General features: G+C 39.6%; 1 protein-coding gene across 1 annotated transcript; it reads left to right on the forward strand.

Annotated features, from left to right (window-relative positions):
• The first annotated feature begins 5,657 nt into the window (after positions 1-5,657).
• MRPL42 (mitochondrial ribosomal protein L42) lies at positions 5,658-15,094 on the forward strand. The gene is made up of 6 exons (XM_036400413.2): positions 5,658-5,762; positions 6,826-6,977; positions 8,770-8,833; positions 9,742-9,826; positions 11,089-11,252; positions 12,494-15,094. The coding sequence occupies exons 2-6, from the start codon at positions 6,896-6,898 to the stop codon at positions 12,537-12,539; spliced, it is 441 nt and encodes a 146-aa protein (XP_036256306.1). The 5' UTR covers positions 5,658-5,762; positions 6,826-6,895; the 3' UTR covers positions 12,540-15,094.
• The last annotated feature ends 246 nt before the right edge of the window (positions 15,095-15,340 follow it).

Here is a 15,340-nt window from a genome sequence, read left to right on the forward strand (position 1 = left end):
CTTGTCATTGGTATGTATCTACTGAGGCATAGGCGGTTGTTGTTGGGGGTTGTTTTGGGCTAAGTTACCCTTCTGACCAGCTCACTGAGGCATCAGAGCTGGCACAAGAGAAGCAGCAGGAAGCAGGGTAAGATGGTGCAGGTGTAGGACCATCCCCTCCTGCAGCAGTGACCTGTTCTGTTGGCTGATCTTGTCCCACTGCACAGGCCAGGATGGAGAGCACAGTACTCATCCCACAAATCTGTGATTATCACACCATTGCTGGATTACAGTGGTTCTAAAAACAAAGCTAGGCAACCACCTCATTCACCAACAGGGTTCTATAATGCTACTATAGGCAGGGAAGGTAAGAAGTAATTGCAATTAGGCAATTAATACACCCAGAACAATTCAATACAGCTGCTGACCATCTTCCTGTGACAGCTTCTGCTGTCATCGAATTACCAGCGAATTACTCACTGAGTGGGTGCATCCAGGCCAGCTGAGCCTGTGGCTGACTAATCTTATTTCCTCCTCCTAGCCCTCTTTGCAATCTTAGAGAAGTTACTGTAATTACAGCTCTCTTTCAAACCCCAGATTCTTTATTTTTGCATAAAAGCATTTCTATATTTTTACCAAGTATTGTAGAAAATCTGTTCTACCGCAAAAACCAGATGGATGTATGTACACATGCAGAATGAATATTCACAGTAATATCCAAATTTTATATTAAAAATGCTCAGTAAATCCCAGAGTAATGTCACAAGAGTTGCTATGATGCCTATGTACAAAGGGGAAACTAAGGCACAGAAGTGCAGTGTTTTTCATTTAGCAGTAATTTAAAGTGTCATTGGACAATTTCAGAATTATCTGAACTGGCAGGACTGGGTGAAACTGTACTGAGAGAGGGAAAAAACCCACCAGTTATACGTTTTACCAACTTAGAACATCAAAATGGGATGCTATGAGTAGGAGCCTTCATTGTAGCAAATAATTTTTGATTTTCGTTAAGTGGCTGCTTGAGTAGAGACAGTGTTGTTTCCTTGAACTATGGTAATCAACACAAATTATTTAGGCTACATATGACTGCTGAGGCACTGTAGTTTTGTCATCTGTTATTTACAGTTGCAGCTTCCTCCTTATCAGTAACAGGATGGAGCAGTGATAAGATGGTGTGAGATATGCTAAAGAATAAGGAGGGCCTACTGACATAAGCCTTGATGTTTACTCTGTGTGTTTACAGACTGGCTTAAAACAGAAATCTGTCTGTCTACAACATAACTTGAGAAAAATTGAGAATTAAGACCATAACTAAACTACAGTGTCTCATTAGAAATTTGATTTCTACATTTATAGGATATCCTCATAGAAATTAAGAGACAGCATTTCAGGAGTGGAGACCCTTCCGTCCCCATTGTTAAGACACAACCTTTGCAATGAAACACATCCATCCATTCACAAATTCAGGTCCACTTCTAGGTATGATTGTGTAGTACCTTGCCAGTTTAAAAGGAAATAAAGGAAGCCAAATGCTTATTCCTAGGAATATTTTGAAACATCGTGGTTTCTATGAAAGCAATAAATGTGTATTATATTCAGTTTGCCTGAATGATTTTCCTAAGAAGCAATTTCCTAAATATGTCACTGCAGCAAAAGAGCTGGAACAACCAGGTCCTAATTTTCCATTTCTCAGAAGGGCTGTGTGTGTGTGTGTGTGTGTGCACAACTGCTCACACAAAACCCACGCCAGTGCAGATGATATCTCTGATTTATAACTTGTTCATCTAAAACAGAGCCAACCAACATAGTGCTGCCCTCATCACTACATAGCATCTGCGCCTAACTATAGCTCAGCCATCTGATCAGTCAGAGATTTCCTGGAGAAGTTTGTAATTGACTGTTGGCGTAAGAGCAGGTTGATGGTTTATCTTCAGTGAGAGAGCAACCTAGAAACAAAACTTCCCAGGTTTCCAGAGACAGGAAGTCCCAGAGGTCTGGAACTCAGCAGTAGTGCCTCCATAGTATCTCCAGAGGAAACAGAAAGAACAATCTTCCTGCTGAGCAAATACAGACTGAGCGACTCTCCCCTTTGCTGTCTACAAGCTGCTGAGGCAGGCAAGGGCCTTGGCAGTTATTAATAACTCCATCTCCAGACATGCTGGAGAAGTGTGCAGTCACGCTTCTGAGCTGTCCTTAAGCAATTCCCATCTCCCTTTGGAAAGCTGTAATCTGTCAGAACATGCTGCTAAGAATACACTTGCAGAACATTATGCGTCAGGGAGGGGGTAGACCTCATCTACTATCTCCTAAAAATCTTTTTATAGAAACTACCTAAAAATAGCCTGGAAGCCTAACAGGGTATGTGGTTCAGCTTTTAAAAAATAAAAATAAAAGTTCTGTGGTACCTTCACTTGCAACTTTTCAGAACTAGGTTTTAAGTTACAAGATTTGTCACAACAGGGATGTTCTAAAAGCGCACATAGCCAGAATAAAAACCTTACAGAAAAAAGTATGTCATTCAAAACAAGCAGTACAGACTGTAGCTTCAAATTGAAGCTTTTGTTGATCTTTACAATCTCGTTAATGAATTAGCTTCTTAGCCATTAACAACTCAATGCCACCAGCCTATAATATCCCACCATTAGGAGACTTGTTGGTCACATTCATCAGGAACATTGGAAACTCTACTTTTTCAAACTTGTGTCTGAGGAGAGCACACGTACCTGCAAGTGTGTGTCTGTATTGTACTCCTCAGGAAGTACAAATGGCACTGAAGAGTAAAAAATTGTCTTTATTTAAGCAAATAAATTGATGTAGGAAACAGTAATGTAGGAGCACCACAGAAGTCTTATATTGTAATCATGACTGGTATACTCAAGCATATCAAGTTTTAGTATTTTGTATTGGGAAACAATTTCTAAGGGGCTAGGGAGGTTTTTAAATTTTTTTAAGAAGTTACAGCTCCATATAGAAAAGATTTTTAAAAAGTGTCTTGCACTGGAGAAAGAAACAGGTGAAATTTACAGTGGTCTTCAATTGTGAAGGGAGTTAATTTCAAGTTTTCCAATGCACAGCAAAGAATTTTTGTCTCCTGCATGGGTGAACAATGTCCTTTTGAGAAAACAGCTAAGAATCAGAGTTGTCAACCACAGTCATCATCATCCCTGAGTTTAAGCAATCTTTTAAAGAACCTATGACAATTAAATCATAAGCATCTTCAAGAAAAGTCAGAGAAGCCTTAATTTTACTTAGTATTTCCTAGGAAGGAAATGAAGGCCTAATGTACTTGTCAGAGATTCACACACAAACACTCACAAGTAGCACACATTGCATTTGCATACAGGTGTGTCACACTGCAGCTGACCAGAAGAAAGTGGAGAATCCTGAGCAGTTCCCACATTGTCACAAACTGCTCCTGAAAATACTGAAATAACTCTGTTTACCCCCACTATGCCTATGGACAAAATATTCCTGAAGCTGGCTCTTTAAATGAAAATTCATTCCTTTATTTTAATTTCCAGAGTGCATTTGTTTCAGACAGTTTATTGCCATTTTATTTTTGCAGCACTGTCCTTGAGTTTAAAATCCTCAAAGTGTTTTATTTGTCCATCAGTAGAACCACTGTCTTGCTTGTATTGGATGTTTGCTTCATTGTATAGGATGCTGCACTCATCCTATACAGCACAAGGATTTCCTTGTGGGAATCATAAGCTAGTACACAGCAGAAAATAGATAGAACTCTGTTGCTTCTGTTTGGTGCATGAGCCCAGATCAGATGCCTCTGTATCTGCACACAGAAACTTGCTGGAATTACAAAGTGAGTTTATCTCCACAAATCTGGAGGAGCTTTGTAGGGGAGCTGTGATTTCTCACCTTGTTTGCATCTCTCTAAGTAGTATGTAAAACATTTTGGCCCATCTGTGCTCCCTTTTTCTATGGTGTAATGAATCTAATATTGCAGGGAGACCCAAAATGGGGTCTTCCATCTTCCTTCATATAGAAAAATACTCAAGAAGAAACCTTTGTCAGCGCTACTGGGAGTGATCTACTCTTGACTACTGATTTCTGGCTATACTTCTGCTATACTGCTGGAAGTTATCAGTGTAACTACAACTCTGCAACTACAGACCAAAGTTAAACATTGCTGAAATTGTGAGGCTTTCACTGATGACAACATGAAATTGCAGTACCACAGTCAATGACCAGAAAAGACGCAATCCTTGGAAGCTTTCTGGAAGAGGTTGCTGCCTTTCAGGAGACAATAACCAAGAGTCTCCAAAAGGGTAATGCTGTGACAGAAATGGAGACACAGTCTGCTGATGTGACTTAGAGGCTTTGTGGATGTGTAAATGCCTAAAGTGCTGGAGCCATTCCGGATACTAGAGCAGCAGGTCAGACAATTGATTTTTCTCTTTTCTTCTTGTCTTTTATCAATGTTGTGTAAATATAACCTTGTCTTTGAAATGCTTTGTGACTCAGTCTATGAAAGAAGTACAGAAGGTAGCCTCAGAGCAGCAGTGTGCCTGAGACATTCAGGTGAGTTTTCTGTATGCCTTGAATATTGAAAACATGCAATTTCATCTACATAAAATCCACAGGTCTTTGTGGAAGATTGTTACAGGTACCGTGAAGATCTGGCTGGCTGAGGAAGCTGCTGCAGCCACAGTGTAATTTAACCCGGAAAGCAAGCAGGCTATGCTTGCCAGCTTGTGAAATAACCAATAATGTTAGAGATGTCCCTTCGAATTATGGGATTAGAGGGGGTTATTTTGCAGCTAACATAAGACTATGGCACGCTGGCACATGGCCAGGACCGGCAGGTGCACTGCTGCCTGTTGCTGGGGCGTTGTGCCCCCTCCCTCAGCCGAACAGCTGCTGCCAATGCCGAGGTTGCCTCCGTGCCTCCACTGTGGGTTTGAGACTCTGCCAGCACAGGGACCACCAGAGTGAGCAGTCAGTGTTTGACCAAGGGTCCCAGGAGGAGCGGCTGAGGGAGCTGGGGGTGTTTAGCCTGGAGCAGACTCAGGGGGGGCTTCTTCATTCTCTACGACTACCTGGAAAGAGGTTGTAATAAGGTGGGGGCTGGACAACCCGTGACGGTGTTGTCCACAGCGGTTAATTATTGGCTTGTTGCACACCAGGTAATGAATCTGGGTTCTTGGGGACAGCAGCACAAGAGGAAGCGGCCTCAGGCCAGGGGAGGTTCAGGTTGGACATCATGAGGAATTCCTCCACAGGAAGGACTGTTAAACACTGGAACAGGTTCCCCAGAGAGATGGTGGAGTGGCCATCGCCGGAGGTGTTCCAGAAACAACCGCACATGGCACTTATTGCCATGGCCTAGGTGTCAAGGTGTACAAAGATGGGTCAAAGATTGGACTGGATCATCTCAGAGATCTTTTCCAACCTAACTGATTCCGTGAATATGTGTTTGTGTGTCTGCTCGCTCCCCGGCCCGGCCGGGCACGGCCCAGCCTAGCCCTTGCCGTACCCATATTATTATGAAGTGGCTGAGGGCTCGTCGCCGGTGCTGGACCAGCGCTGAGGGCAGAGGGGAGGCGGGCGGTGCCGGTGCCCCCTCGCCGCCCGCACTACGAGTCCCGGCGTGCTGCGGGCCGAGCCGCCGCCGGAGCCGGAACGGGCGCGCGGCGCCGCTTCCGCCGGCGGGGCTGGTACGGGGCCGGTGCGGGGCCCGCGGGGGAGCGCCGGGCAAGGCCGGAGAGGCTCTGCCTGCGTTCGGAGGGGCTGAACCCTGTGCGGCACGCTCAGGACTTTCATAGCGGGTACTTTTTTTCTTGCTTTGGCGGATTAGTGACTTGGTTTGTTTGTAGTGCTAAATATCTTCTTTAGTTCTAAGCCGCGGGTTTCGTGCTCCCGCGTGTTGCTGGAGTTTCCTGTGCGCTGTCTCGGGGATGGGACTGTTCCCATTCAAACCGGAGCGGTCCTCGCAGTGGGGCCGGGAACGGGCTGGGAACGGGCTGACCCCTGTCAGGTGCCTGACCCTGTCCTTGGACCGAGATCCGCCGCATTCCTCGCACCCTCTTTGTTAATGAGCCTCTGAGGGCAAGTTATGAGCACCTCTGTAGGTGTTGCTGCTCCCCTAACTTCAGCAGCATTGGCACAGATGAAAAGAGTGCTGAATAATTATATGTCAAAATTGGAAAATGCACGTTTCTAGTGATGTTCTGAAGCCCAAAATATGAAGTACTTTTAAAAGGTTCCTGTTTCTTTTTTAATGTGTATGTGTTTAAACTGTTTCCAGTTACATTTTTCTAGATTTCATTATAAGTTCCTATTTAAAGCATTTTTCTTTTCAGTAGACAGTGAAAACATAAGATGTCCTTCTGCTTCTGTGAAATTTTGGGTAACATATAAGGTATTCTAAATGGTGTTTGTGAGTTTTCAGGTGTATTGCTGAGTGGATGAAACGGACTAACTGCGTTTAGAGAGTTTTTTAACTACAGCAAGTGTAGTTTATAAGTATTTCTATTTTTGTACCGGCTGATGATATTTACATTGTTAACAAGAAAAGCATATTTCATGAGTAATTTTAGGGAGTGTGCAGAAGGAAGGATGTGAGTGAGTACCAGTAGAAAAGCCTGTGAGAAGGCACAGGCATGGAAGCTTTTTTTCAAAGTTGAACCTTCAAAGACTCCCTCTCAGTAAATAAAGTCTTGTGCTATTTTTGACTGTTAAGGAGACAGGTACCATTTTCCTGAGTGATAAGGATTTCTAAACAATTGACGATGAAGAATTATGTTGCACAATTTTTTTCCTTAAGATAGTCAAGAAATTTAACTCTTAGTCTTTTGTATCCTAAATAGTTACAAAACTGGTTTCTTTCAGAGGGTGTTCTGCAGAGAAAAAGTTCTTTGAGTTCCATCCATCCAGGACTGGTTTCCTCTCTGCTGTCACCATGGCAATGTCACTTAGAACTGCATGGCCCAGCCTCCTTTGGATGCGTTCAGCAGCAACCTGTAAGCAGGTCCCACTGCAGAGTAAGTAGTGATGAAATTGTGGAAGTCCTATATTAAAGTTTGTTCCTTGAGAACCGCTTTCCTGTAGGGTTTAAAGTAATAAAACATGGAAGTGATTTTTCTATTTGAACAGAATCAAGTCTGTTAGTCTGTGCTCTATTCTAATAGTAATCTAAAGGATATCTTCATTTGTTTTTTTCTTTTTTTGTGCTTTTAAAACCTTCATGGTCTAAGTAGGATGCACCCCAAATTAATGATTAGCTTGTAAGTACTACCCTCTTACCACTGATTATCATTGAAGATTTAAGTTGATTTTTTCAGCGTTAGAAAAGTGGTGAGAAAAGGCTATAGTAAAATCTCACTACTTAACATAAAACAGAGAACAAGTAGAAACAGGCAGTACTGTTTCTTAGATTTTTGTCCATGTTTTAGATGTCAAGAGAAAGAAATAGGGACGACAGTAAAGGTGATAGAAAAGACAGTAATGGAGAAAATAGAATAGACATGTTACCTTTTAGAGGTAAGGAGGGAAGTGGGCAAGGAAGGGAAAGAAATTTTAGGAAGACGTACAAACTAGTTGCAGTTTACCAGATCTCGACTCCTTAATAGCTAAGAATAGTTTAATTAGAAGAACTGAAGAGTGGAAGTGCTAACAGTAATTCTGAATTTAAGAGTTTGCATCTAAAATACTTCTGCAAGGACAATAGCTACACAAAAGTTTCTTCTTGGCTTTTTCAGCCTTTGCAGTCTTGACACAATGAATGCTCTCTCCCTGTGCTAGGAGCAGCCATGAAGAATCCTATTTGTATTAAAAGATGATCTAAATAAAATAATGTCAGATAAAGTTGAAACCTTTTTATGACTTAACAGAAAGCTCAGAACATGTGAAGACTTGTTTCTTGTGATCATAATTGTGTTCTAAAAGCGTAGTTGTTGAATAAAGCTTTACAGGACACAGAAACTTCCATGTGGATTTTTCTCAGGTTCTGGCAATTAGGAAAGGGGTTCTCAGTGGAAGTCAACTCCAAGCACTTCCCAGGCCCACCTTAGGCCTGGATATCTGCTTTGTTGTAGAAGACAATGCCTACAGGATGATTCCTGTGTGAGGGGCTATTGAACACCTTAGATTAGTTGTGTTTGGACTCTGTGATCTTTAAAGTCCTTTTCAACCTAAATTATTCTACGATTCTATTAAAAAAATGAGAATCAAACCATGGGGAAGGGACTTTGAGTGGTCTGTGATCCAAGCTCCTGCTCAAAGCAGGGTCAGCTCTGCAGTCATATTGGGTTGCTCGGGGCTTGCTGGGTCTTTGAAATCTCCAAGGACAGAAAACTCACAAACCTGCCTGAGTCCCATCCCCTTGGCTTGCTGTCCTCGTGAAGAAAACATTTCTCTACATATCCAGTCAGAGGGCCTCCTTTTGATTTTTATAATAAATATTGCTATGAATGAAATTATGACCTTCCCTCTAAGTCCTAAGGTTCTTTACATATATAAAGGATATTTCCTAATGGTGAATTCTGTAGGTATTTTGTTCATATAGTGATTTTACTCAGGAAAACAATACAACTAGGAAGCTAAGTATAGGTCATAGCTGCCTGCATACTGGTTTTTTTTTTGATTGCACTGCTAGAAAGCTGTGTACTAAAATGAACTTCTATTTAGACAGTATTTGGGTTATGTTAATCTAAAACTGAATATGATTATAATCCCTGGTTAAGACTTGAAATAATGAAAATTGAAAATATAAACTTTCTTTATTGGGTACAGCTCTGCTTGTTTCTGCATCAGAGTTCTTTATTTTTATTGCAGATGGAGCTGTGTATCGTGCTTGCCATAAATCTACATACTCAGTTCTCCCTGAAGACTACAATTGGTATGTAAATGTGCTTTGCTCTGTGGCCTTTTCATGTATTTATTCCAGGGCTACTTTCTCTCTCTGTCCTAAAGTCATCATATAATAGTATCAAACACATCTATTGCCAATATTGGATATATGTAATAATTTCAGCTAAAGTACTGTCTCTGATAGTAATGATAGTAATTAATGTTTCAGTGTAATGAAAAGTCATGCAGGACTCATTCTAAACATGTTGATGACTCCCAGTACCCCTGCAGTTTTGTTTGTGGAAGAGCAAAATTAGCTTAGAGTAGTAATTTCCACTGATGCTTGTTGTTAAGACAAGGTCCAGGTATTTTTGTGCTGCTGCATGGGGAATCTGTGTAGAAATGGGAAAAGATGGTACAAATATAGTGAGAAACACTGAGTTCATGTCACCACAGTTTTAGGAAGCTAAATGTCTCATGGGAAGGGGAAGGAAGGTGAGAAAAGTTATATTCTCACAATGACAGTCTAAGTAGGACTTCTTGTTCAACATTTTTTACATAATAGAAAAGTTAGAACCCCAAACAGAGTTTGCTTCCTGTTATTTCATTACAGATGCCATACATCTTATAAAGACATGCTGTCCTAGAGATCATTATCCCAATCTGTTTAGAGTTTTATATGCAACTATTTAAGCGTTTAAGATTTTTTTTTCCAACTCATATTTCCAGCTATTATAATAATTTATTTTAGCCCTTTTTTTCCTCTCCATCAAAAAAGAAAAAGGAAGATGACTGAGGAAACAAAAACTTGGAGGTTTGGATCAAATGTTTATGACCCTTATTTTATAGAAATTATGAAAGATTGATAAATGCAGGGTGAAATCCAGTTTTCTTTGGGACATGGGCTGCTCAGTTGTTCAGTACTTCTGGAAGTTATGAGTTTTTTTATTTTTATAGCAAAGTGGAACTTGCAGTGACATCCGATTCGAAGACAATTGTCTGCTACCACCCTTCGCTTGAGATTCCATACGAGCATACAAAAGTATGTCCAAGTATATTTCTTACTCTTGTAAAGGCATTTAGTGGTTCATAGGTTTGAGTCTTTAGAGCATCTTTTTTAATTTGAAATTACTTCTGCACATCTGTGAAGTAAATGACTGATGAATATAGCTGCTGCCACAAGGAGGAGTTTACTCTTAGTTGAATTCAGGGAAGGTTGCAGAGTGAGAAAAGCTCAGGTATCACAGCATACATAAGCTCTAGTTGAATTAAAGGCACTAAAACACTTGTGCACTACAGAGAAAATAGTGTCTGTCTATGTGGGTACTACTCAGAGAGGATGATTGGAATGCAGGTTATGGCTCACATGTCCTCCTGCACAAGAGAAAACAAAGAAATACTGCTGCTACTGTTTTCAAACTTTAGGTTCCATTCAGCATTGAGTTCATAAAAACCACAAAGAACTTTAAATATTGATTTTTTATCTATCAGTAGTACTTTCAATGTGATCTTTACATTGATGAAAATAAATCTAGTGTTGTGATTTAAAACTTAGATAAATTTTTCTAGTGTACACCTTTTTTTGAGTTTCCAGTTCTCATGTGCTAGTAAAATACTGCAGCTGGCAGCTGTGTTGCTGAAGTACCCAATGTGAAAATTCTCCATTGAAACCTAAACCATTTTAGCACTTTTTGCCTGCAAATTACATAGCAGTATTTTTAAATCTCTCAGTTGCACATACCTCAAGAAAAACAGGTGTAAAAGGCTAAAACAAGGGAAAATACTTGTAATAGTGGTAGTAGTTACATTTCCAATAGAAAACAAGCAACTTGGTCTTACCTGTTGCATAAAAAATTAGGAAGTGACATTCTTCTCTAAGATACATGTACTCTAAAAGATTTTTAGCAATGATGATGGTTGCTGTGCATTAAATTCTGACTGGGAATGGTGTGGATACTTTTGTGTTAGTGGAACTGAAGCTGATGATTCAGCTAGTGAATTGTAAGATTGAGATCTGCAGTGGTGACTACAGGAATGCTGGTTTTAGGGGTAGGGTCATCAGCTGTCGAACCTGGGGTAAATAGGTGTGTCTAGACATATCTGCTCCACAGTGGTGTGGTTTCATTGGGGGTGGGAAGGTGGGGACAATAAACAGCCAGTGCAATTGCAGGTATTTTTCTGTTTTTTTTGGTTTCAGCTGTTAGATAGCATTACAGATTACTCTTAGGAGCTTGTCTTTTTTACTTTCTCAATTAAATAAAACAAGGAGAAACAGGACATACATATACATTACTGTTTTGCTAGCCCATACCACGGCCAGATCCAGTGAATAATAAAGAAGAAAACCTTGATCAAGTTTTAAAATCCAGATTGAATGAAAAAGAGCTAAAGAACAGTAGAGGTCCTACAATTGAAGAGCTCAGCAAAATGTTTTACACAACAAAACATCGCTGGTATCCTGTGGGACAGTAAGTATTTTCAGTTTGTCTGTTCCTTTTGGAAGTAAAGGGAAATACAGGAATAATTTAATGACCAGATTCAACCTAGGATGAGTAATGTCAGACAAGATACCTCTAGCATTTGGGCTACTACATAAAATTTTCAATGCAATGTTGGGTAAATGGAAGACTGTATTTAATAAGGGTTTTTTTAAATACTGGTCCTTTGATAGACTTCGCCACTTTTTCCGGTAAAATATGTGACAGTGTAGAAATTTCTCATACATCCTGTTAGCTACTGCTTTGAGTCATTTACTAAGTTCCATAACAGAATCTAGTTTGTAAAATACCCTCAGTGGACATAACCAAATACAGCTTGGAAACATGCATTGCCTATTCGTTAGCAACCTCAATGGGATGATTCTCAGACTTAAGAGTAGTAGAGGTTTTTCATTTGGAATGGTGAAAAGTGCTATTTGGTGTGCCTTGTATTCAGAAATGGAGGAGGAGGAGGAGGAGAGGTATACATATACATGACTCAGCTTAAAGAGGAACTCTGGGCATTACTAATGTCAACAAGCAGCATTCTGGTGTGTGTTATACCCTTCCACTCCATGGTATGACATCTTTCAATAGCTGCTAATTTTATAGCTATGTAGACATAATACAGGCAATTTTTTTTTTTCTATCTGCAGAAAACTTTTTAATTAATGTGCTTTGGGAGTAGATATAATGAATGGAAAGATAGGACTTTTATGACCAAAGGGTAGCTGTCACTTCGATGAAGATCAGACAGGATCTGCCTTGTTCAGCATGCATAATTATGAGGAAAGTGTGGCTCATTATTTGTTCAGAATAATTTGTTTTTTAGTTTTTCTGCAAAATATTACACTATTTAACATACAATCTGGCACAGCTCCTTTGAACATCTTTGTTCTATAGCAATCATTTTAGCCAAAGGCAAGGCTGACCATGTAATAAAATTAACTTCACACAAAGGATTAAGAATAAACAGCAGCCTTTGTGCCTATTCAGCTGTAGAACTGATTGGATTATTGCGTGCTTGTAGCAGATGTAGCAATAGAAATGAGTGGCATTATGTAACTCCACAAACAACAGAGATGACATCTAATGAGTGGTGATGGATTGTGCTCATGTATCTTGTATTTCACTTCCTTGTGTAACCTCAGATCACTCACTGGGGGCAGAAATACCACAAAAATAAAGGCTGTCCACAGCTTGCACTCACTGCAATGCTTTTTTTCTTTTAGGTATCATAGAAGACGCAAGAATCCTAATCCTCCCAAAGACCGATAACCGAGATAACTTCTTGTTCATCAGGACTTTGCTGTTAATTTTGATTGGAAATAAAAGTTACAGAAGGTGACATGTTTGGCTGTAACAGAACGTGCTTAACTTGATTTGACTGTTATTTTCTACTAAAAGCAGCAAAATGGCACTGACAAAACAGGGAGTCAGTGAAGGCAGTTGTGCATTCCTGGTCAGCAAATAGACTAGTCTTAGATCAGGATGTAACAGGGATGTAGTGCTCTGATTAAATTCAAGAGGTCAGAGGATTGTCATTGGTCAAGTGAAGCCATACAAGTCTTTTGTCAAAATGGGAAGTCTAGAAATGGATGTGTTAGGGTTTGGTGGTTTTGAGTGGGATAAGTATTTTTTTTTCTTTTAGGAATCCAGTAAGGTGAGCTTGACTATTGAAGTGTTAATGATATAGTTTCTATTAAAAATATTATATGAGGTATTTGTGAAAACAAATAGTTTTTCTTCTTCTGTTACAGTTGTGAGATACCTGGCTCCATGTTCAATTCTACATCAGCGAAGTGATTGTAGTTAAGCCTGTTGTTGTGTATGGAAAACTGGCCAACTTGGTTAATTTTTAGCATCCAAGTCACAGTAACTTGCTCTTCTAAATAATCCAGTATTCTCAGATAGCTAAGAACTTCTGTGTGCATTTGTGGTTCATGGGGGGGTTTTTGCTTGTTTAATTCCACCCCAACTACTACTCAGTGAGGATGCTGTGTTCATACATAAGCTTGAATAGTTGTATCACAGTAGGAGTTTGGTCTGATTCTACTTCATTGCTTTATCATTTTGTAGTGCTTAAATGTTCTTCCTCTTGTAATATTCTACATCATGTAGCATTTTTCTCCTTCAGGAAAAGGGAAAAAACCTTTGTTCCAGTCTACAGTTTTAGGCATCAGCCCTCTAATAGAAAGATAGATCTAATAGATCTATGCTGCTGCAGTGATCCCAGTGACTTCATAAAGCCTTCTTAGTCGATCCTTCTAAAGAATGAGAAAATAATTATCTCATGTAGATCATATATTTTTATTGCATTTCCCTTCCAAAGCAATTTGGATAACCAAGGAAGGGATTTGTTTCTTCTGTTAGTCTAGTGTCATTTTGCCAGCATGCATTTTCTACAGATTTTGCTAGAAGTTGAGTACTCCTCACTCATCTTCTCAGTTGAGATGTAGAGAAACTACATCTCAACTGTTAGTTAGTTTCTAAAGATACTACTGAATAACCTTTTTTCCCTTGAACATCCTTTATGTGTGAAAAAAGCAATGTAGGATGTGTGTAAAAAAGGTGCCTTTAAACACTTGTGGGAATTTATACAGAAGACTAGTGCCAGTGCATTTTTAACTCCAAAGCTGGGCAGCTGATAATGGTTAATGGTTTATCATGGCAGAGCATGAAATCCTTTTGCTCCTTCACTCTTGTGCTTATAAGATATCAGAGTCTGTGCTCAAGCCAACATTAGCCAAGTGATTTTGGCTTCTTATTAATGGTTTGTTGCTCACATAATAAGTCTGCTATTGTGAAGTAATGTCTGTGGGGTCTCTGTGAAGGATGGCTGTTTAACTCTTTAAGTTCAATTGCATGAACATAATAGTGGCTTTTTCTGCCTGGAATATAACTTTTTGAATAGATTGTAGCAATTTGTAATACAACACATTTTGGTATTTTCATCAGTTTGTGGTGCCTGGTGAGGACTCTGGTGTATAAGTGAACTTACTTGCATCTCATGCAGTGTTTTATGTTCCAGTGCATAAAATTGAGTCCCTTTTATTTTTGGAAAGCAGAGACCTAATTTGTCACCATTTGACTTCAGTGTAAGAAGATATATCCTTGGACTAATTTAAACTTAAAATTATTTTCCCCCATTCTTTTTCCCATATTTTTGCTTACTGCTGCCTAATGCTGCTAAGAAATTTTGCTCTACAGAGAAACCTTTACAGTCATAACCTTCTGCTATGACATTTGTCTGTTCTTGCCTGTCAAACCCTGTTTGTGATCAAACATCCACAATCACTCTAGAAATACTGGCTTTTACATTGTTTCCCAAACACTTTTGGATGCTTTTCAGGCATTTTGAGAGCTACAAATCTATGATGTGCTTGGCTGCTATCTTTAAAGTACTTCCTCTTCTGACCAGTGGCTGGAAACTGTCTATAACACATGTTCACTATATGTACCGTGTGCCCTTTTGTTACTAATTCGTAACATTGGTGTTTTAAAATCTTTCCCTGCATTCAGTCTTACTGTTTTTTCTGATGCTGCTTTCAGTCTTACTGTTTTCTTCTACTAAATCTTTTTCCTGGGTTACCCGAGGCATGACACAATTAAAATACTACTCTCACAGTAATCTGAAGCTCTCTTCTTGGTTTTCTAGGTCGCAAATAACTGGCTTTGTTTCTCTTCACTTTAAAACTTAGAATTCAGAATTCATCCACTTGATTATTGTTCCACTTCTATGCAAAAAAAAAATAATTTTGAAAGTTAGTTTGGGATTTCTGTTTTCTGTTGCCCTTGTTCTTTGTAATTAAAAACTTAAGTTGCATAAAATTCGCAGTGTTAAGTCTGTTCTGGCACTTTGTATCCCAGTTTGGGCACTTAGCCATTTGTTTTGTATCTAGTAGCTATTGAGTTCCACAGCATCTTAGGCTCCTTGCTGTGGATAGTAGACAGCTGGGTACATCTTACTGAGGGATTTTTGGTTTCCAAATGTCTCACTAAAAGTCTCCTCAGGCCTTGCTTGGCCTGTATGCCATTAGAAAACTCTGTTTCAGTCATGTATCAAGAATTTTGCCCTT

Source organism: Molothrus ater, chromosome 5 (genome assembly GCF_012460135.2).
Source record: "Molothrus ater isolate BHLD 08-10-18 breed brown headed cowbird chromosome 5, BPBGC_Mater_1.1, whole genome shotgun sequence".
Taxonomy (NCBI): Eukaryota; Metazoa; Chordata; class Aves; order Passeriformes; family Icteridae; genus Molothrus; species Molothrus ater.